The sequence below is a fragment of the Bos mutus genome, chromosome 6 (genome assembly GCF_027580195.1).
Source record: "Bos mutus isolate GX-2022 chromosome 6, NWIPB_WYAK_1.1, whole genome shotgun sequence".
In the NCBI taxonomy this organism is placed as follows: domain Eukaryota; kingdom Metazoa; phylum Chordata; class Mammalia; order Artiodactyla; family Bovidae; genus Bos; species Bos mutus.
The window spans coordinates 115,812,156-115,835,445 of record NC_091622.1 but is presented as its reverse complement, the minus strand read 5'-3'; the positions used below and the strand labels follow the sequence as shown (position 1 = coordinate 115,835,445).

Sequence of the window (23,290 nt, the reverse complement as noted above, 5' to 3'; positions counted from 1 at the left end):
GGTCGGTGTTCCTGTGCCTCGTTGGAGGACTCTCCGCCTACTCGAAGAACACAGAGATGTCGTGTTTCTCTCCGTGGTCGGTGTTCCTGTGCCTCGTTGGAGGACTCTCCGCCTACTTGAAGAACACAGAGATGTCGTGTTTCTCTCCGTGGTCGGTGTTTCGGTGCCTCGTTGGAGGACTCTCCGCCTACTCGAAGAACACAGAGATGTCATGTTTCTCTCCGTGGTCGGTGTTCCTCTGCCTCGTTGGAGGACTCTCCGCCTACTCGAAGAACACAGAGATGTCGTGTTTCTCTCCGTGGTCGGTGTTCCTGTGCCTCGTTGGAGGACTCTCCGCCTACTCGAAGAACACAGAGATGTACCCAGTTTCTCCCTCTGAAAGGGTTGTTTTACTCTTCACCCTTGTGCTTGTAATCAACCTAGAATCGACATGCTCCCCAGTGTAGTAACTTCCCAGATGGTGCAAGCAGTAAGGAATCCGCCTGCCCATTCAGGAGACGCAAGAGATGCGGCTTTAATCCCTGGGTTGGGAAGATCCCCTGGAGAAGTAAATGGCAATTCTCTCCAGTATTCTTGCCTGGAAAATTCCATGGACAGAGGAGCCTGATGGGCTACAGTTCATGGGGTCACAAGGAGTCGGACACGACTGAGCAAGTGAGCACGTTTGAGTGTATTAAGGATCTTTTTCCTCGTGTGGATATTTACTGGTTCAGCTGTGCATTGAAAAAGCCAGCCATTCTCCACTGTTCTGGCACCATCCTTGTCGTGAATGATGTGTTGGTCGCTCTAGACCCTCTGTTCTGTCAAAGGCCCTGTGCACTACACCTCTGCCAGCAAGACTACAATTTATGACAGGAACTACCTCCAACTGTGCCCTTTTTTTATGAAGGATGCTCAGCAGAAATGCACACGTGTTCACAAGCTTGGTCACATCAGCACCGTCTGTGGAAACTGCGGCTGCTGCTGAGTTGCTTCAGTCGTGTCCAATTCTGTGTGACCCCATAGACGGCAGCCCACCAGGCTCCCCCATCCCTGGGATTCTCCAGGCAAGAATGCATGAAAGTGAAAAGTGAAAAGTGAAAGTGAAGTGGCTCAGTCGTGTCCGACTCTTCGCGGCCCCATGGACTGCAGCCCACCAGGCTCTGCCGTCCCTGGGATCTCCAGGTGAGAGCACTGGAGTGGGTGCCATCACTTTCTCTGTCTGTGAAAACTACCCAAACGAAACTCAGAGCGGAACAGAGCGATGATATTCTTCTTTGGCCTTTTTCTCCAGCAATTGTTTTTTTCTTGGCTATTCCAGGCCCTGTGCCTTTCTATGTGAATTTTAGAATTAGTTTGTCGAGTTCCACAAAAGAAAAAGCCTCCTGGGATTTTGTTTGAAGTTGCATTGAATTCAGAGATTAATTTGAGAATCACTGATATCCTCTTGGTATTGAGTTTTCCACTCACTGAAGATGGAACAGCTATTTACTTAGGTCTTTAAAATTTGGGGTCAAAAGCATTTTGTAACTTTCAGTAGAGGTCTCAGACATCTCAGATTTATGCTTAAGTGATTAATATTTATTGACACTATTGTAAATAATACTTAAATTTTTTTATTGTGATAAAATACATGTAACATAAAACTCAGAACCTGAACCGTTTTAAGGGACAGTTCAGTGGTATTCACCAGGGCTGCCCTGGTGGCTCGGCTGGTAAAGAATCCACCTGCATTGAGGGAGACCTCGGTTCAATCCCTGGGTTGGGAAGACCCCCTTGGAGAAGGGAAAGGCTACCCACTCCAGTATTCTGGCCTGGAGAATTCCATGGACTGTATGGTCCATGGGGTCACAAAATTGGACAGGACTGAGCGACTTTCATTTTCAGCAGTATTAAATATATTCATATTGCTGCGCATCCATCCCCTAGTGCTTCATCTTGTAAAACTAAAACTCTGTCCACGTGAAACGTTATCCACTCCCTCCAGCCCCAGACAACCACCATTTATGCTTTCTGTCTCTGTATCTGGAGGACTCTGGGGAACTTACGTCATTGGGATCATACACTATCTCTAGGACTGGCTTAGGTCACTGAGCATGGCCACACAGTTCATCCATGCTGTAGCCTGTGTTGTAGTCCCCTTCCTTTTCGAGGCTAAATCACATCCTGGTGTAAGGCTGGAGCACGCTGTGCCTGTGCACTCATCTGTCAACAGTTGCCTCCAGGTCTTAGCTGCTGTGAATGATGCTGCGGTGAACACAAGTGTACAGATATCTCTTCAAGATGCTACTTTCAATTCTCTTGGGTAAAAAGCCAGAAGAGGAACTGCCAGATCTCATGGGAGTTCTCTCTTAATATTCTGAGGAACCTCCACGGCAGCGGCACCATTTTGCATTCCCACCAACGGCTCGCAAGAGCTCCGATTTCTCCACGTCCTCACCAGCACTTGCTGCTTTCTAGGTTTTGTTTTGTCTTGATAGTGGCCTTCCTCACGGGTGTGAGGTTTGGATTTGCGTCTTGCTAACAATCGTCATGTTGAGCGTCTGTTCATATGCTTATTGGTCATCCTCTCTGGAGAGATGTCTGTTCACGTCCTTTGCCCATTTTCAATTGGGTTGTTTATTTGTTGCTGTTCTTGGTGGCGAGTTTTAGGAGTTTTCTACATATTCTAGGCATTAGTCCCTTATCAGATATATGATATGCAAATACTTTCTCCCATTCCGTGGGTTGCCTTTTTACTCTATTGTATTGTCTTTTGAGGCACAGAATTTTGAAATTTCCACAGAGTCCAGTATGTCTATTTTTCCTTCTTACCTGTGCCTTTGGCGTCACATCCGAGAAACCACTGCCGAGTGTGATGTCATGGGCTTATGGCCTGTGTTTTCTCATAATAATCTTGTAGTTTTAGCACTTACATTTTGATCTTTGACCCATTTTGAGTTAATTTTTATATAAGGTGTTAGGTAAGCGTCCAGTTTCATAAGTGTGTGCATATGTGTGTGTATCTTTCATTAGATAAAGAAAATTTCTCTCTATTCCTAATTTGCTAAGAGATGTTTTGATTAAAATAGGTGTTAAGTTTTTCAAATTCTTTTTCTGTAACTTTCAAAATGATTTGGTTTTTCTTCTTATTTAAAAATTAATATAGAAAAATATTGACTTTATTTTCAAATGTTAAACTATGCTATCACGTAAGTTAAAGTTTCTAAGACATTATAATTGTTGTTTTGTACAGCCTTTATTCATTTATATTAATTCACATCAAGGTCTTTTTTTTTTTTTTTTTTTTTACAACTATCATTTTATTTATTTATTTTTTTAATTTTTCAGCACTTTATTTATTTATTTTTTTATTTGATAAATTTAATGCCTTTTATTGCCATACCTCATTTTACTGTGCTTTGCTTTAGTGAGCTTTATAGATACATGTTTTTTTTTTTTTTTTCCTTGTTAATTTTCTGTTTAGTTGATCTATCCATAAGTGTGAGTGGGGTATTAAAGTCTCCCACTATTATTGTGTTATTGTTAATTTCTCCTTTCATACTTGTTAGGATTTGTCTTACATACTGCGGTGCTCCCATGTTGGGTGGATATATATTTATAATTATTATATCTTCTTCTTGGATTGATCCTTTGATCATTATGTAGTGACCTTCTTTGTCTCTTTTCACAGCCTTTGTTTTAAAGTCTAATTTATCTGATAACGAGTATTGTGACTCCTGCTTTCTTTTGGTCCCAATTTGCATGGAAAATCTTTTTCCAGCCCTTCACTTTCAGTCTGTATGTGTCCCCTGTTTTGAGGTGGGTCTCTTGTAGACAACATATGTAGGGGTCTTGTTTTTGTATCCATTCAGCCAGTCTTTGTCTTTTGGTTGGGGCATTCAACCCATTTACGTTTAAGGTAATTACTAATAAGTATGATCCCGTTGCCATTTACTTTATTGTTTTAGGTTGAGTTTATACACCATTTTTGTGTTTCCTGTCTAGAGAATATCCTTTAGTATTTGTTGGAGAGCTGGTTTGGTGGTGCAGAATTCTCTCAGCTTTTGCTTGTCTGAAAAGCTTTTGATTTCTCCTTCATACTTGAATGAGATCCTTGCTGGGTACAATAATCTGGGCTGTAGGTTATTTTCTTTCATCATTTTAAGTATGTCTTGCCATTCCCTCCTGGCTTGAAGAGTTTCTATTGAAAGATCAGCTGTTATCCTTATGGGAATTCCCTTGTGTGTTATTTGTTGTTTTCCCTTGCTGCTTTTAATATTTGTTCTTTGTGTTTGATCTTTGTTAATTTGATTAATATGTGTCTTGGGGTGTTTCTCCTTGGGTTTTATCCTGTTTGGGACTCTCTGGGTTTCTTGGACTTGGGTGATTATTTCCTTCCCCATTTTAGGAAGTTTTCAACTATTATCTCCTCAAGTATTTTCTCATGGTCTTTCTTTTTGTCTTCTTCTTCTGGAACCCCTATGATTCGAATGTTGTAGCGTTTAATATTGTCCTGGAGGTCTCTGAGATTGTCCTCATTTCTTTTAATTCGTTTTTCTTTTATCCTCTCTGATTCATTTATTTCTACCATTCTATCTTCTAATTCACTAATCCTATCTTCTGCCTCTGTTATTCTACTATTTGTTGGCTCCAGAGTGTTTTTAATTTCATTTATTGCATTATTCATTATATATTGACTCTTTTTATTTCTTCTAGGTCCTTGTTAAACCTTTCTTGCATCTTCTCAATCCTTGTCTCCAGGCTATTTATCTGTGATTCCATTTTAATTTCAAGATTTTGGATCAATTTCACTATCATTATTTGGAATTCTTTATCAGGTAGATTCCCTATCTCTTCCTCTTTTGTTTGGTTTGGTGGGCATTTATCCTGTTCCTTTATCTGCTGGGTATTCCTCTGTCTCTTCATCTTGTTTAAATTGCTGAGTTTGGGAGTCCTTTCTGTATTCTGGCAGTTTGTGGAGTTCTCTTTACTGTGGCGTTTCCTCGCTGTGTGTGGGTATGTAGAGGTGGCTTGTCAAGGTTTCCTGGTTAGGGAAGCTTGTGTCGGTGTTCTGGTGGGTGGAGCTGTATTTCTTCTCTTTGTTCAGTCGCGCTATGGGGAGGGAGGGAGGGATGCTGCTAACAAATGACACTGGCGTGCGCGCCGCAGTGCCTCAGCCACACTGGGTCTGCCCGCTCCACGGCGCGTGTAGCCTCCCTGCCCACACTGCTCAGGCTCTAGGTTGTTCCGCCGGGAACAATCCGAGGCTGGCCCTGGGTTGCATGCACCTCCCAGGTCCAAGCCGCTCAGGTTCAGGCACTCAGGTAGTCCTCAGAGGCGCAGACTCAGCTGGGGCTGCGTTTTGTGCTCTTCCCAGGTCTGTGCAGCTCAGGTGATGAGGTGTTTGGCGCAGCGCCAATGCTGCGACTTATCGCCTCCCGCCACTTGGTTATCTGGGTGTAAAACCGCGCACCTTCTCAGGCAGATGTTGACCGCCCAGACCCCAATAAGTTTTAGTTAGCAAAAGCCAGTTTTATAGATAATGTCCCTCTGGGGCTGCGATTGCCCCCTTCCGGCTCTGGCTGCCTGTCAGCGGAGGGGAAGGTTTGCAGCCGCTACCTCTGTTTAGTCCTTTGTTCCGCACGCTGGCTGGCGGTGTCTTAGGTTAGGGCTGGCTTTTCGCATGGTAGATATCCCACAGTCTGGTTTGCTAGCCCAAATTATTTCGCTCAGATAGCGCTCAGGTATTCGGGCCAGATTCTTACTCTAGCGATGCAGCCCGTGTGCCGCGCCCCTGCCCAGCCCCGCTTGCTAATGGCGGATGCAGGCGTCTGCGCTGCTTCTCCGCTGGAGGAGTTACCGTAGGGCTGCAATCTGCGAGTTTTAATTGTTTATTTATTTTTTTCTCCCTGTTATGTTGTCCTCTGTGCTTCCAAAGCTCGGCACGGATTCGCAGTGAGAAGGTTTCTGGTGTTTGGAAACTTCTCTCTTTTAAGACTCCCTTCCGGGACGGAACTCCGTCCCTCCTCTTTTGTCTCTTTTATTGTCTTTAATATTTTTTCCTACCTCCTTTCGAGGAGTTGGGTTGCTTTTCTGGGTGCCTGATGTCCTCTGCCGGCATTCAGAAGTTGTTTTGTGGAATTTACTCGACGTTTAAATGCTCTTTTGATGAATTTGTGGGGGAGAAAGTGTTTTCCCCGTCCTACTCCTCCGCCATCTTGGCGCCTTCCTCCACATCAAGGTCTTAAGTCTCTCCTCTGCATCCATATTTCCATCTGGGATTTTTTTCCTTTGTCGAAAGAATTGCAATTAGTTTTTCTTTATGCACAGTCTGGTGATAACAACTTTCTTTAGTTTTGTATTTCTGAATAGCCCACTATTTCATCTTAATTTTTGCAGAATATTTCTCCTGGTTATAAAATTCTGATTGGCAGCTTTTTCCTCTCAGCACTTTAACCATACGTCATTTCATTGCCTGCCTTCATTGTTTTTGAGAAGACAGCTGTCAATTCATATTCGTTTCATAGCAATATGTCCTTTCCTCTGGCTGTGTCTAAGGGTTTTCTCCGCTTTCAGCCATGTTGCTGTGACACACCCAGGTGTGTGTTCTGTTCACCTTGCGTGTAGTTTTCCTGAGTCTCCTGAATTTGTGCGCAGAGATTTCTCTTCAGTTTTGAAAAACTCTTGGCCATGATTTCTCTGAATACAGCCTCAGCAAACTGCCCGATGTCTGTCCCTCCTCCCGATCCCAATTGTTAGACTGCCGAGTGTGTCGCCCGTACCGAGGCTCTGGACTCTGCCCCTGCAGAGTCCCCAGCACCTGGCCCCTCCCCAGCCCCACGCGCCCACCCTGCCCCATGGCCACTGCCCACTCAGGGCCTGCTCTTCCCTTCCCGGCCTAGGATTGTCCACCCTCTCCCCTTGCTCCCTGTCTCCTCTCCCAGCTGAGCGCCCAGAGAGGGCAAGACTCAGCCTCTGGGTCCAGGGTCACGTCCTGCTCAGGATGCCCACTGACCCCCCAGGATCTCCTGGGCCACTCCTCCCTGCCTGGATTCAAAGCGCGTTTGGCTCCTGACGGGGCAAAGGGCAAGAAGGCCAGCGGAGGAAAGCCGCCCCGAGCCGGGAAGTCCTGCCAGGCCCAGGGAGAGCATGGCAGGGGGCCCTGGGGTCCTGGACCAGCAACTGGGGACGAGGGGCTTCTCGGAGGCCGGGGATGGTGGGAGGAAAGGCCTCAGGGTGCGCCGAGATGGGGCCAGGGAGGCACTCAGGGACCCAACAACTGGGGACGGGGGGCTTCTCGGAGGCCGGGGATGGTGGGAGGAAAGGCCTCAGGGTGCGCCGAGATGGGGCCAGGGAGGCACTCAGGGACACAGCCTCGGAGGACAGCCCCCTGACCCACCCCCACAGGAGCCTCAGCTGGGCCCTGTCGCCCACAGAGGCCACCACTGCTGGGGGCACCACGCAACCTGAAGCGAGCTTTTTGGGGAAGGGTCGAGGTCAGGGATGCTGGCTGGAGGACCTGCTGCTGAAGGCCAAGGGAGGCCCTAGGTCACCAAGCCCACAGGATGGCACAGATGGTGCCAAGGCCACCCTGAGAGAGTGGGGGGCGGCAAGAGGGGCAGAGTGAGCCTCAGGGTGGGGGAGGCACTGTTCACTGAGGAGAACTGAGTGCTTCACCCCTAAACTAGTCCACACCCTAAACTAGTCAACATCCCTAGTCAACACCTTAAACCAGTCCATACCCCTAAACCAGTCAACACCCTAAACTAGTCAACACCCTAAACCAGTCAACACCTTAAACCAGTCAACACCCCTAAATTAGTCAACACCCCTAAACCAGTCAACACCCTAAACCAGTCAACATCCTAAACTAGTCAACACCCAAAACTAGTCAACACCCTAAACTAGTCAACACCTTAAACCAGTCAGCAGCCCTAAAGTAGTCAACAGCCCTAAACTAGTCAACATCCTAAACTAGTCAACATCCCTAAACTAATCAACACCACCTAAACTAGTCAACACTCCTAAACTAGTCAACATCCAAAACTAGTCAACACCCTAAACTAGTCAACACCCCTAAACTAGTCAATACCTTAAACCAGTAAACTGCCATAAACTAGTCAACACCCTAAACTAGTCAACACCCCTAAACTAGTCAACACCCTAGTCAATACCCCTAAACTAGTCACCCCCTAAACGAGTCCACACCCTAAACTAGTCAACATCCCTAAACTAGTCAACACCCTAAAGTAGTCAACACCCTAGTCAATACCCCTAAACTAGTCACCCCCTAAACAAGTCCACACCCTAAACTAGTCAACATCCCTAAATTAGTCAACACCCTAAACCAGTCAACACCTTAAACCAGTCAACACCCCTAAAGCAGTCAACACCTAAACCAGTCAACATCCTAAACTAGTCAACATCCGTAAACTAATCAACACCACCTAAACTAGTAAACACTCCTAAACTAGTCAACACCCTAAACTAGTCAACACCTTAAACCAGTCAACACCCGTAAAGCAGTCAACACCCTAAACCAGTCAACATCCGTAAACTAATCAACACCACCCAAACTAGTAAACACTCCTAAACTAGTCAACACCCTAAACTAGTCAACACCTCTAAACTAGTCAATACCTTAAACCAGTAAACCCCCATAAACTAGTCAACACCCTAAACTAGTCAACACCTTAAACCAGTCAACACCCCTAAACTAGTCAACACCCTAAAGTCAACACCCCTAAACTAGTCAACCCCCTAAACGAGTCCACACCTAAACTAGTCAACATCCCTAAATTAGTCAACACCCTAAACTAGTCAATACCCCTAAACTAGTCAATACTCCTAAACTAGTCAATACCCCTGAACTAGTCAACACCCCTGAACTAGTCAACCCCCTAAACTAGTCCACACCCCCTAAACCAGTCAAAGAACTAGCAGAGGCCCGGGCCCAGGCCCCAGTCGAGCACTTGTGGGGGGCGGCCTGGCCCGGGGGATGCCGTGTGTGGCCCCGTCCACCCCGCACCACCCGGGTTCACAGTCGCCAGTCACAGAGACGTTTCTGTGAGAAACCAGAGGGGGCCTGGCGTCCGCGCGGTCAGCAGGGCGGCTGCTGTCTTGGGACAGGACGTCTGTGTGCGGGTCTGAGGGCCACTGGCCCAGGGCAAGCACCTGTTCTGTGGGGGAGCAAGGGTGGGGGTCAGAGGGGGCTCCCAGCAGTGGAGCCAACAGTGAAGGCGCCAGCACCCCGAGGAGAACGGAGGTCATCGCCGGGGCTTTCAGTGAACAGAAGCCAAAGAAGCAGCTTCATAGAGAAGTGCAAAGGCAGCCACGCTCTGAAGCTGTGCCCGGAGGAAACACACAGCCTGGAGCTCTCAGAGGGCAAAGCAAGACCAGACTCCTCCAGAGAGGTCATGTCAGCCCGGATCAGCCGCAGCCCCGAGGGGCTCAGGGGCACACGGCCCTCCCCTCACCTGATTTTCCGCAGCAGCGTGTGGAAGGGCCGGAACAGCTCTGACATGTCCTCCACCTTGCGGTCCAGGTTCAGGGGTCCGTCCGCGTAGACCACGAGGCCGCTGCATCCAGGACACAAAGCAGCCCGGCCTCAGCCCTGCGGCCGCGTGGCCGGCCCAGGCCACTCCCACATGCGCTCCCCTCTGAGCTTGAATCGTAAGTAAGTTAGGAAAAAGCAGTGCAGTTTACCCAGGTTTCATCCCTTTTCAAAGCAGGTCGGCCTGTGTTCGTTTGAGGGATCATAAAATAATCATAAAACATGTCTTCACACTTCTTTGCTGCCATCAGATAAATCAGCATCGAGATCTGTTGTTAAATCTACCTCCTTGAAAGTGGAAACACTGGCATGCTGAGTTGCTTCAGTCGTGTTCAGACTCTGCAACCGTACGGACCAAAGCCCACCCATAGGACAGAGGAATCCTATGGTTCCTCTGTCCATAGGATTCTCCAGGCAGGAATACTGGAGTGGGTTGCCATGCCCTCCTCCAGGGGATCTTCCTGACCCAGGGATCCAACCCGAGTCTCCTGCCTTGCAGGCAAATTCTTTACCACTGAGCCACCAGGGAAGCCCGGAAACACCAGATTTGTGTTTAAATATAACACAGACACAGGGTTGGTGAGAACTGGCCCTGAAACCACCTACTGTTGGGACTGAGGCCCAGCCTGCCCTCCCACCAGCCCAGGAGCCCTGACCCTGGGGAGGGGGCCCTTCGGGGCACTGCATAGATGGGGCGATACTTTCCAGATGGCGGTGGTTCAATTAACGGTGTTTGGGGAACAATTTCCCAAGACAGAACCTTGACTTCGTGGGAAAATGTGCTGGTCACAGCACAAAGGCAGAGTGGAAACAGACGGAAGAGAGGCGGGTTGGGGAACCCGGGGTCAGCTGCTCTGCGGTGCGTTGGGTCCTAATTCTCCTGCATTGAACGGGGCATTCTTAACCTCTGGACCACCAGGAAGTCCCAAGAGTATCATTTTTAACCAATCCTTAACTTCTGGATAGGGCTTCCCTGGTGGCTTAGTTGGTAAAGAATCCGCCTGCAATACACGAGACCCAGGTTTGATCCCTGGGGTTGGGAAGATGCCCTGGAGAAGGGAATGGCAACCCACTGCAGTATTCTTGCCTGGAGAATCCCATGGACAGGGGAGTCTGGTGGGCTTCAATCCATGGGATCACAAAGAGTCGGACACGACTGATTTAACACTTTCACACTTTAATTCTGGATATATACCTCCGTACCAAATTTTTATGATTAAAAATAAAACCTCAGTGAAAAAGCTTCATAAATACGTGTTTTGTGTCCTGCTAGGTCAACACAATGAAATTCTGCAGGAATTCGCTTGCTGCCACCTGCCAGGCACCGAGCACATTGGGTGACTAGGGGGGAGGAGCCTGCTCCGTGACACAGGCCAGTGGCAGGGACACAAAAGCGAGCCAGATCCCACTTAGGCCTGAATCCACGTGCTGCCCTGCTATCTCCAAGGCCTGACCTAGAGCTCCCCAGCCCTCACGGCTGTGCTCCCACCCCATCACCAGGACCCCTGCTCTTCAGCCCACGGGCCCCGCCTCCCAGGCAGCCCGCGAATCGTCCAGACAAGCTCGTCACATCCTCCCCAGGAACCAGGGGCACCTCGCCTCTCATCCCTGCAAAGCCGGCTCTCACAGCCCCTGCTGGTTGCCTGTGCCTGAGCGCGGGGTCCTCCTCCCCAGGCTGGGAGTGCCGTGGCTATCACGCTCACCTGTGACCCCATCGAGGCTGGGGGTCCCTCCCACACCAGGGTGACGGCGTGCCTGGAACACCTGGCTCCTTGTCTGCTGGGACAAGGGCAGGCCCGCCCGGTGACTGCTCCGGGGCGGGTGGATGGCCACCTTCGGGGTATGAGCATAGCTCACCACCACCCAGAGGGGCCTGGCACCCCTGGGTTTCTGCAAAACGACCATCCAGGGCACCGTGAGGGACACTCACCACACGATAGCCAGCCGGGGGATGGTGAACATGAGGGCCGGCTCGTAGTCGTCAATCATGTCCTGGGTCAGGTACCCGAAGTCCAGGGCCCTGGCGGGGAGGAGACAGGGAGCAGGCGTGACCATGGCCAGACGGGAGCCAGGAGGGCGGCCATGCAGGCCTCACACGTGGACACGTGGAGGACAGCGGCTGGAAGAGCCCACTCCAAGAGGCCCGGCACGGGCGGCTCCCCCTCGGCCTCCCCCACCTTCCCACTTCCTGACCCACCGCTGGACAGAAGCTGGGAGCAGGAGAGAGGTGCCCGCCAAGGGGGGCTGGTGGGGACAGCTTGCCATCCAGCACCCGAGAGCAAAGGCGCTGCAGGAAAGCTGCCCTGAACCGTTAACAGTCCCCGAGAAGCCAGCAACTGCTCTCCTGCATCCACCTACTTCCAAGGATACAGAGATGGCGTCCCTGCACGCATGGGCAGACACGCACCAGCGTGTTCAAAACCAAAGATTCCCTGCCGTCTGTTTGCTGATTTGAAATATCTACCAACGCCTAAGAGTGAACAACCTGTCTCAAAAAATTAACAAACTCACGATGTGACGTTGTTGTCTAGTAGCTCAGTCGTGTCCAACTCTTTGGTACCCTGTGGACCGTAGCCCGCCAGGCTCCTCTGTCCATGGGATTCTCCAGGCAAGAATACTGGAGTGGGTTGCCATTTCCTTCTCCAATGATGTGATATTGCTGCTGCTGCTGCTGCTAAGTCACTTCAGTCGTGTCCAACTTTGTGCCATAGACGGCAGCCCATCAAGCTCCACCGTCCCTGGGATTCTCCAGGCAAGAACACTGGAGTGGGATGCCATTTCCTTCTCCAGTGCATGAAAGTGAAAAGTGAAAGTGAAGTCGCTCAGTCGTGTCCGACTCCTAGCGACCCCATGGACCGTAGCCCACCAGGCTCCTCTGTCCATGGGATTCTCCAGGCAAGACTACTGGAGTGGGGTGCCATTTCCTTCTCCAATGATGTGGTATTAGGCAAGTTCAAAACTTACCTGCCAGCTGAAGCACTAGTCAAATACGAGGAATGTTCCAGGTTCAATCTTAGTCTATTCATAAAACCTGACTTCAGCTCTGACCCCTGCCCCCAAACAAGGCATGCTTACATTACCGATGTATCACCTCTGAAACCCAGCCTACAAGGGCTCCATCCTGGCCTGGCGGAAGAGGAGTGGAGGACAGGAAGTGAGGAGGTGGGAATGGGAGGAGCGGGAGAAGGGTGAGGAGGTGAGGAGCCTGGCTCCTCGGGCTGAGCCTGGAGCCCCCCGGACCCTTCAAGCTTCACCTGCTGGACCGACCCTCCGGGCCCAGAGAAACAGGACTGTGGGACTGGGGTGGGCAGCCAGGGCTGGTGGACGCGGCGCACGGACATGGTGCCCTTCCCGGGTACAGCCGTCCCTCAGGCCGGGGAGGCGCGAGGACTGGGCCCCCGGGTCACAGGGGCCTCACCTCTCCACCGTCTCGCAGAACAGCACGATGACCTCCTGCTGCACATAGTACTCCCGGGGGGACTTCACGGGCACCATGGCCGACACGTAGCTGCGGGCAGAGGGACGGGGTGAGGGCCACCCCCGGGCACCCGGCCATGTCCCCGAGCCCTGAAGGTCTTAACGGACAACCAAACGGGGTCCCTCTGACTGCAGCCCCTTGCCGCCTCTCAGGCCCTCACAGCACAGGGCCCCACATCACCGCTCCTGTTTTCAGCCGAAGCTCCTCCCTCCTTGGGCGGCGCCGGCCTGGAGCCGCCACTGCTCATTCCGAGAGGGCCCCCCTGCCTCGAGGGAACGAGGGAGTAGCCTTGTGCATCCAGGCCCCTTCCCCAGGTGAGAACGGTTTCCCCTTCTCCTAAGTGACTAACCAGCCTTTCTTGTAATAAAAGCTCACTTGGGGAAATCTGGAGCAGACAGGCAGGGAGAAAGGCAGAAAGCTCATGTGTGGGCCCCGCTCCCTAGAGAACCATCTGGAACCCTGTGACTTCCTCCTCCGCCCACGCATCACAAGTCGGGCAGTTTCTGCTAACCCGCACCGCGGTGGACGGGCATTGGGCCTCCTGGGTCTCCTGCACCCCAAGCATGTCTGTTTCTGTGGACATCTTGCAGCCCAGTCCCCACAGTCCCGGGACCTCCAGAGCCCTTGGGGGTGGGGAGGCGGGTGAAGGGGGCCCTGCCCTGTCGTCTGCTGCTGGTGGAGGGGGAGGGCAGACCCGCTGAGCTGGAGGGGGCTCCCCGTACTTAGTGGAGCTGGGGGCCCAGCAGGACCCTAGTGGCCACCTCATCCGGGCTCGGTGGTGTCCCAGGTGCGAGCCCAAAGACGCGCTGGGTGGGGAGGGGGCGGTGAGTGACCTGCATCTACAGGACCGCCCGGGGGGCTTCACCGCTGGGGGGTCGCCAGGGGCAGAAGCGAGGGCGGGACCTGGGGTGTCCCTGCGTCCTTCCGCCTGCCCTGGCCCCTCCCCTCGCCGTGCCCACCCCCATCCACCCCTGACTCCCGCAACCAGCCAGCCGGGGAGGGCGCCTCCCTTCGCGGAGTCTTCGGCTACAGACGGCCGGGTCCCCCACCAGCAGGCCACGGCCGCGACCCCTCGCGGGCGGCCTCCGGTCACCTCAGCTCGAACTCTGCGAACAGCACGTCGAAGTGCCGGAGCGCGTCCCGCATCTTCTCCGTGTAGGTGTTGAGGTCCCGCAGCGCCTGGTCGCGCAGGGCCCCTCGCACGTCCTCCAGGCTCCGGGTCAGCTCCTTGGCCAGCGGCCGCATAGCCATGCTCTCCAGCTCACGGTTCATGATGATGGAGCCGGCGGCCAGGCACTGCGGGCGGCGAAGGGGTCAGGGCAGCCCGCCCACGGAGCACGCACCACCCCAGTGACGCCAGGACAGGCCACTCCTCGTGCCCCAGGAGGCCGCGGCCACAGGTCTGGGGTGGGGGGCGTGGCCTCCCCGAGACCCTCCCCCGCCTCTCATCCCCTAGACCCCTGCCCCCGCCTCTCATCCGCGAGACTCTACCCCCTACTCTCATCCCTGAGACCCTCCCCGCCTCCTCTTCTCCCCTCCCCCCTCCTCCTCTCCCCTCCCCCCTCCTCTTCTCCCCTCCTCCTCTCCCCTCCCCCCTCCTCCTCTCCCCTCCCCCCTCCTCCTCTCCCCTTCCCCCTCCTCCTCTCGCCTTCCGCCGCCTCCTCTCTGGGCACCGGCTCCCTCCTGATTTCTCTTAGATGCCCAGCAATCACAGTCATGATAACAAATGCCCTTGGGTTTGGGGCTCTGCCGGGCCCTCCTGGGCATGTGACCCCTGTCTCCTCCCCCTCCACCCCGCCCCACAGACACCCCTCAGACACCCCTCAGACACCCCACTCTGGCTCTCGCCCAATCCCACTGCCGGGGAGCTGCCCCCGGCTCCCCAAGATCCCCCAACCTTTCTAAGATGCAGACACCTGGTGTCCACAAAGCTTCCCTGCTTCGCCTCACAGCTCCCACAGCTGCCCCCGCCCTCGGGACCCACTTTGCAGAGGTAAAAACTGAGGCTGGGGGAAGAGACAGCCTGCCCGGGGCCACCCCCACCATCTGGAGCCATCCCCAGTGGGGACACTGCAGCCAGGCGGTTCGGAGGAGCGGGTTGGGACAGACTGAGATGGGGGAGCAGGCGGGCCCAGGGCCGGCAGCGTGCAGAGAAATGGGGGCATGGGAGTCCTGGAAAGCTGGCGGGGGGACGGCATGTGCTAGCGTCCTAAGAGAGGGGCCGGGCAAGGGGCTCCCATGGACACCGCTGCCCAGAGCGAGGCTGGTCCTGCCTGGGGTGGGGGGAGCACCTCCCTCCAGAGCCTCAGGCGCCTCCTCGGGAACTGAAGACCAAGATTTGAGGGGCCATGTGAGTGGTGGTGGCAGCGTGGGCTGGGGGCTGCTCCCCCAGCCCAGGCAGGAGTAAACAGCTCCTTGGCGGGGGCAGTGCTGTCTGAGTATTAGCGTTACTGTAGCAGAGAACCAGTTTCACATGTCTGGGGGCCTGAAAGCCTCATAGAAATCACATGTGAAACCTCGTGTCTGTATTTGCGTGTGTAGTTTCAGGGGAGCAGGTTCAGTACCGTCCGCCACCCGTGGGAGAGGAGATGCCCTGCGCCTGTAGGTGCCCATGGGGGCCAGTCACGGAGGGACAGCTGGGCTACCTCGGCGCCGAACCACAGCTGGCCGGCCAGGTTGTCGTGGCGGATCTCCTCAGGGAACTTGACGCAGAAGTCCCGCGGGGCTCGGTCCTGGGGGATGCACGCGTCCATAATCTGGTTAATGATGTTCAGCACGTTGTCCTGAAACAGAAGCAGAAAGGGCGCTGGGACGCAGCGCCGGCGGGCGGCCTGGCAGGACCGCTCGGCAAATCTGAGAAGCAAGCCCGGTGTGCCGGGAGGTCACGCGGCCACGTGGCAGCACCTGGGGCCTGCTTGGCTCGAGCTGCAAGGAGCCCAACCTTCCCAGAAGCACCCAGGGAGGACCACCCGCCTGCCTCCCCTTCCCCACGGCCAGGTATCTAGTGTGCCCACCACAGGGCCCCGGCACTTCCCACGTCAGTCCCCACGGGTACGGTGCGGCGCCCTCTGTGATGGCCGAACCGCCCCCTGTGAACCCACCCTCAGCTCCCTGCAGCCTCAGCCACGGTGACAGTCCCAAGTGTCTCTCTGAACACCTATGCACACACTTCTGAGGACAGAGCTGGAGAAATGGAATTCCTGGGTGGACAGATGGTGGGTAGGTGCCCAATATGCTACTGGAGAAGAGTGGAGAAATAACTCCAGAAAGAATGAACAGACGGAGCCAAAGAGAAAACAACACCCAGTTGGGGGTGTGACTGGTGATGGAAGTAAAGTCCGATGCTGTAAAGAGCAAAATTGCATAGGAACCTGGAATGTTAGGTCCATGAATCAAGGCAGATTAGAAGTAATCAAGCAGGAGATGGAGAGAGTGAACATCGACATTTTAGGAATCAGTGAACTAAAATGGACTGGAATGGGTGAGTTTAACTCAGATGACTCTTATATCTACTACTGTGGGCAGGAATCCCTTAGAAGAAATGGAGTAGCCATTACAGTCAACAAAAGAGTCCAAGACGCAGTACTTGGGTGCAATCTCAAAAACAAAAGAATGATCTCTGTTCGTTTCCAAGGCAAACCATTCAATATCACAGTGATTCACGTCTGTGGCCCAACCACTAATGCCAAAGAAGCTGAAGCTGAACACTTCTGTGAGGATCTAAAAGATCTTCTAGAACTAACACCAAAAAAAGATGTCCTTGTCATCACAGGGGACTGGAATGCAAAAGCAGGAAGTCAAGAGATACCTGGAATAACGGGCAAGTTTGGCCTTGGAGTACAAAACGAAGTAGGGCAAAGGCTAACAGTTTTGCCAAGAGAACGCACTGGTCATAGCAAACACCCTCTTCCAACGACACAAGAGACAACTCTACACATGGACCTCACCAGATGGTCAATACTGAAATCAGATTGATTATATTCTTTAAAGGTGAAGATAGAGAAGCTCTACACAGTCAGCAAAAACAAGACCAGGAACTGACTGTTGCTCAGATCATGAGCTCCTTATTGCCAAATTCAGGCTTAAATTGAAGAAAGTAAGGAAAACCACTAGACCGTTCAGGTATGACCTAAATCAAATCCCTTACGATTATACAGTGGAAGTGACAAATAGATTCAAGGGATTAGATCTGATACAGTGCCTGAAGAACTACAGACGGAGATTTGTGACATCGTACAGGAGGCAGTGATCAAAACCATCCCCAAGAAAAAGAAATGCAAAAATACAAACTGGTTGTCTGAAGAGGCCTTACAAATAGCTGAGAAAAGAAGAGAGGCGGAAGGCAAAGGAGAAAAGAAAAGATATACCCATCTGAATGCAGAGTTCCAAAGAATAGCAAGGAGAGATAAGAAAGCCTTCCTCAGTGATCAATGCAAAGAAATAGAGGAAAACAATAGAAGGCAAAGACTAGAGATGGGAAAGACTAGAATTTTCTCTTCAAGAAAATTAGAGATACCAAGGGAACATTTCATGCAAAAGTGAAAGTGAAAGTCATTCACTTGTGTCTGACTCTTTGCGACCCCACGGACTATATAGTGCATGGAATTCTCCAGGCCAGAACACTGGAGTGGGTGGCCTTTGCCTTCTCCAGGGGATCTTCCCAACCCAGGGATCGAACCCAGGTCTCCCTCACTGCAGGCGGATTCTTTACCAGATGAGCCACGAGGGAAGTCCAAGAATACTGGAGCGGGTAGCCTATCTCTTCTCCAGTGGATCTTCCCAACCCAGCAATCAAACTGGGGTATCCTGCATTGCAGGCAGATTCTTTACCAACTGAGCTACCAGGGAAGCAGATGGGCAAAATAAAGAATAGAAACGGTATAGACCTAACAGAAGCAGCAAATGTTAAGAAGAGGTGGCAAAAATACACAGAAGAACTGTACAAAAAAGATCTTAATGACCCAGGTAACCATGATAGTGTGATCACTCACCTCGAGCCAGACATCCTGGAATGCTAAGTCAAGTGGGCCTTAGGAAGCATCACTACAAACAAAGCTAGTAAAGGTGGAATTCCAGCTGAGCTATTTCAAGTCCTAAAAGATGATGCTGTGGAAGTGCTGCACTCAATATGCCAGCAAATTTGGAAAACTCAGCTGTGGCCACAGGACTGAAAAATGTCAGTTTTCATTCCAATCCCAAAGAAAGGCAATGCCAAAGAATGTTCAAACTACTGCACAATTGCACTCATCTCACACGACAGCAAAGTAATGCTCAAAATTCTCCAAGCCAGACTTCAACAGTATATGAACCATGAACTTTCAGATGTTCAAGCTGGATTTAGAAAAGGCAGAGGAACCAGAGATCACAGTGCCAACATTCATTGGATCATAGAAAAAGCAAGAGAATTCCAGAAAAACATCTGCTTCATTGATTACGCCAAAACCTTTGACTGTGTAGATCACAACAAACTGTGGAAAATTTTTAAAAGAGATGAGAATACCAGACCACCTGACCTGCCTCCTGAGAAATTTCTATGCAGGTCAAGAAGCAACAGTTAGAACCGAACATGGAACAATAGACTGGTTCCAAATTCGGAAAGGAGTATGTCAAGGCTGTATATTGTCACCCTGCTTATTTAACTTAAATGCAGAGTACATCATGAGAAACGCTGGGCTGGATGAAGCACAAGCTGAAATCAAGATTGCCGGGAGAAATATCAATAACCTCAGATATGCAGATGACACCTCACTTATGGCAGAAAGTGAAGAGGAACTAAAGAGCCTCTTGATGAAAGTGAAAGAGGAGAGTGAAAAAGTTGCCTTAAAACTCAGCATTCAAAAAACGAAGATCACAGCATCTGGGCCCATCACTTCATGGCAAACAGATGGAGAAACAATGGAAACAGTGACAGACTTTACTTTTTTTGGCTCCTAAATCACTGCAGATGGTGACTGCAGCCATGACATTAAACGACACTTGCTCCTTGGAAGAAAAGTTATGACCAATCTAGACAGCATATTAAAAAGCAGAGACACTACTTTGCCAACAAAGGTCCGTCTAGTCCAAGCTATGGTTTTTCCAGTGGTCATGTATGGATGTGAGAGTTGGACCATAAAGAAAGCTGAGCGTCAAAGAATTGATGCTTTTGAACTGTGGTGCTGGAGAAGACTCTTGAGAGTCCCATGGACTGCGAGGAGATCCAACCAGTCCATTCTAAAGGAGACCAGTCCTGAATATTCATTGGAAGGACTGATGCTAAAGCTGTTACTCCAATTCTTTGGCCACCTGATGCGAAGAACGGACTCCTTGGAAAAGACCATGATTCTAGGAAAGACTGGGGACAGGAGGAGAGGGGGAGGACAGAAGATGAGATGGTTGGATGGTATCACTGACTCAATGGACCTGAGTGTGAGCAAGCTCCGGGAGTTGGCGATGGACAGGGAAGCCTAGCCTGCTGCAGTCCGCGGGGTTACGAAGAGTCGGACACGACTGAGCGACTGAACGGAGCCGGGTGGACAGACGCTCTGAAAGAGGCTCCTCAGTGTCCACTCTCTGTGCTTCTTTGATTGACATTCTCAGCCTGCGTCATCCTGGGCTTGAGGGCAACAGGGTCGGGCAAGACCTGCTGTCGGATGGACGTCACTAAGGCTTGACCTGTAGCCCAGCCTCCTCAAACCTGCTCTACTGAATCTTAGGTGACATCCCACTCTTTTCTCAAAATTGTCCTGTTCTGTATACATGTACCATTCATTCAGTAGAATTACGAGAATGTTGAAAATTTCGTTTCTTTGTGATTTGCTAAGGGTGAAATGCATGCACATCCATCCCAGGAACTGGGAAGCGGGCAAGTGGTGGGCGGGAGTGTCCTTGGCACAGAGGCCGCAGGTGGCACGCCTGCTCCCTGTTCTTGTCCCGTCAGCCGGGATAGTCCGTGCGTGTAATTCTGCACGCTGCTGCTGTCGCTTACTGCCGGGACACGTTATTATGACTTCCCACAAATCCAGCTTGTGGTGGGGAGCCTCGTGGGATCCCAGCTCCCTGCTCCCTCCTCTGCTGGACCCTCAGACACTTCTAATTTTCCGTGAATGCCACCGCGGCGCCTGACGCTGCACTTCGGGCTGGTCCCTCAGAAGCCACGCCTAGAGGCAGCATGACAAAGCCGAGTGTGAGCAGCGTGCACAGGCTCTGATCCCATTCGCCAAATTGGTTTCCAGAGAGACGGCTCTGACTGACAGTCCCGCCCTGGGCGGTTTTGTCTCAACAGCCCTCCCCACCCCTGAGGCTCGAGCTCGAGTTTTCCTCAGGCAGTAGCCATGAGCAGGAAGCACGACTTTCTAATGCAAACAGGTGATGCAGTAAACTCTGAAGGGAATTCTGCACCATAAGCAGAATTGCACAAAATGTGAAAATAAAACCCAACCATCACTGAGCCGTCTCACTGTCAGCTCTTTTTAAAAGGTTTTCTGGGTGGGCAGGTCCCTTTCTCACGATTCAACAAACTCACAAAAAACTAATGTCAAAACCAACAGCAAGTGCCCTGCGGGTCAGGGAGCCAAGCCCTCGCCCAGCGTTGTGGGCCAGGGAGCCAAGCCCTCGCCCAGAGTCGTGGGCCAGGGAGCCAAGCCCTCACCCAGAGTCGTGGGCCAGCGAGCCAAGCCCTCGCCCAGAGTTGTGGGGCCTTTTAGTGGGGATGCTCCCCACTGCCCAGCCCAGGACAGGAGCTGCCTGAGGACGTCCCAGCAAATAGCCACCGAGGGACCCAGGGACGCTGATGGGTCCTCAGAGCTAAAGCAGTGTCCCTCACGGGATACTTACTGGGACATCTGATTCCAACCAAGATGGAGTAACAGGAATGAAAACTACCTCCTCAAACGATAATGATGGAAACAAGACAAGGATTCTCCAGACACTGGACATCAGGCGACGTGTGATCCCAGAGAGAAGAGAAATGGATGAGGCGGGAGCTGTGACTGTGCAGCTCACCGCCTGGATGGAAATTCTTGGGTCCTGGCACAGACAGAGGGGACCAGGTGGAACCCAGCAAACGCCCTCATTGAAGAGACAGAACCGAGAGTCTGGGGAAGCCAAGGCCACCAGAATCCAGAGGACAGAGTAGCAGAGATGAGCGAGCTGCCTGGGGAGACAGTCTCGGGGAGGCCCCTCCCTGAGTGTCCAGCTGGACACAGGGCCCACAGCATAGAAATGCTCACAGATCACAGGGCATTGAGTAATACCCAGGTGTACTCGGTACCAATTCTTCTTAGCCCCAGACTAAACAGAGCTCTGAACCTGCATGACATCTTAAAAAAAAAAAAAAAACAAGACCCCAAAGGATCAAACCATTTCCAAGCAACAAAACTGTATTACAAAATAAAGCTCCAAAAAACACAAAAATATTCAGCTACCAGCAAGGTAGAATTCCCAATACCAGGCATCCAATATAAAAATGAGCAGGCTTGTAAAGAATTAGGAAAATGTGACCCCCAGGCCCCCCCCAGGAAGCAGAACCAGGCTGGGCTGGTGCTGCCCTGCGGGCTCTGCACAGACGCCCCCGCTGAGTGCAGGCACCTGGTGTGATGGACCTGGGAAGCCTGAGGCACCCCGGGCAAGGGGCCGAGCCCCCGCCCGTGGCTGAGAAAGCCGTGACCTCCGGGCACTTCAGGGGGCGTCCACGTGCTCCGGGAACTGATGCACGGATGCTGGGAACATCAGGGGCGGGGAAGAGCAAGCGCGTGTCTGCTCAGTCGTGTCCGACTCTGCGACCCCATGGACTGCAGCCCGCCAGGCTCCTCTGTCCATAGGATTCTCCTGGCAAGAAGACTGCGGTGGGCTGCCATTCCCTCCTGCAGGGGATCTTCCCAACCCAGGGATCGAACCCGCATCTCCTGCATTGGCAGATGGATTCCTCACCACCAAGCCACCTGGACTGAGGACCAGCTAAATCTGGAGCTGGGTGATCCCCCCAGGGTGACGGGGCTCTAAAAGTCAAGGCCACGCGGGGGCCCGGCAGGGCGTGCTGCAGCCAGCCCCTCCGCCAGGCTGGCACATTTTATCTCACGTGTGTTGTGGTCACTCACGGCACCCCTCCCTGCGTGCGGCCTCTGTCCAAATCCCTCCCTGACTGCAGCAGTCCGCGAGACACCCACCCCATCCCCCTCGAGCCTGCCTGCCCCCCGTGCCATCATCCGCCTTCTGCAGAGGGGCACCTCTGTGGGTAAGCGCCGCAGAACGAAGGAGGGAATGAACCAACAGCATCGTGACAAACAGAACGTGAGACCTCGATGAAAACTAGAAAGGGCAAAATGCCTGTTTCAGGAGACGTTAGAGATGAAAATCACTTCCCACTGTGACCAGCTGAGCTTCGTAGGAATTCACTGCCGCAGGAGCCCCCGACAACGAGGGGCGCTGCAGTAATGGGCCAGTTACATGCGACCATGCCGGGCCTCTGTGAAGGTGTGGCTCGCACAGGGAGGCTCACTTTGGCGGCTCTTTCCTGAGCTGCCAAAGTCCTGTTTCCTGAGCGGGCAGCTGAGTACTGAGCCAGGGCCCAGGGGGCCTCAGCCACACTTGGGGCCATGCGGTTGTGTAGACAGAGGCCCTCCCAGCGGGCCTGACTGCCGTCCTCCAAGAGGCCCATGTGCAGAGCTGGCGTCCGGGAGCTGGGGTGTCGGGAGGGCCCCCAGCACCCCCACAGATGGGGGCTCCCTGTGCCTCCGTGCTCTTTCTGTGCTCACACCCTCCTCCCTGGGGCTGGATTGAGTGTCTACCCAGCAGAGGGGCCCGCAGGGCCGGCCCCCCAGTGAGAACCCCGGCTCTGAGTCTGTGACAAGCTTCCCTAGGGACACGTGTCTCTGTGGGTCTGTGTGTCCTTGTGACGGGATTCTGGAATCTGGGGCCTGTCTCCCCTGGACCCCACTCCCCCACTGGACCTTCTCCCATCGCTGGTTCTGCTTCGCAGCTTCTTGCTATGATGGATCGGAGCCGAGAGGATCAATGTGCCCAGTCCTGCGCGTCCTCCTGCTGGAACCTGGGATGGCCTTGGGGACCCTGACACGGAGGTCCTTAGGGAGCCTGAGACATGGAAGGTTCTGGTGTTTCTGTGTGAGTATGAGGTACTTTAGCCGATTTTTATGACTTTCTTCCACCTTTTTTAAGCTGCTTCGCCTGCATCCAGTCCCAGGGCGGACCTCCCTCTCTGCTTTTCCTGCCGAGGTTCTGTGAGGCGCCCGCTGAGTTTCACCCACCTGGTCCGTCGGTGTAACATGCAGTGAGCAGGCCCCGGGGGGCTTGGGATCAAA

General features: G+C 52.5%; 1 protein-coding gene across 1 annotated transcript in view; it reads right to left on the bottom strand.

The window, feature by feature from the left end:
• The window catches only part of ZFYVE28 (zinc finger FYVE-type containing 28), a 102,558-nt gene that overhangs the window by 32,474 nt on the left and 46,794 nt on the right, over positions 1 to 23,290 (bottom strand). The window contains exons 3-7 of the mRNA XM_070372833.1: positions 15,638 to 15,775; positions 14,086 to 14,288; positions 12,933 to 13,022; positions 11,445 to 11,534; positions 9,438 to 9,539 (exon numbers count right to left, since the gene is read on the bottom strand). Of these exons, the coding sequence (XP_070228934.1) occupies positions 9,438 to 9,539; positions 11,445 to 11,534; positions 12,933 to 13,022; positions 14,086 to 14,288; positions 15,638 to 15,775 (623 nt within the window). The remainder of the gene's footprint in view (positions 1 to 9,437; positions 9,540 to 11,444; positions 11,535 to 12,932; positions 13,023 to 14,085; positions 14,289 to 15,637; positions 15,776 to 23,290) is intronic.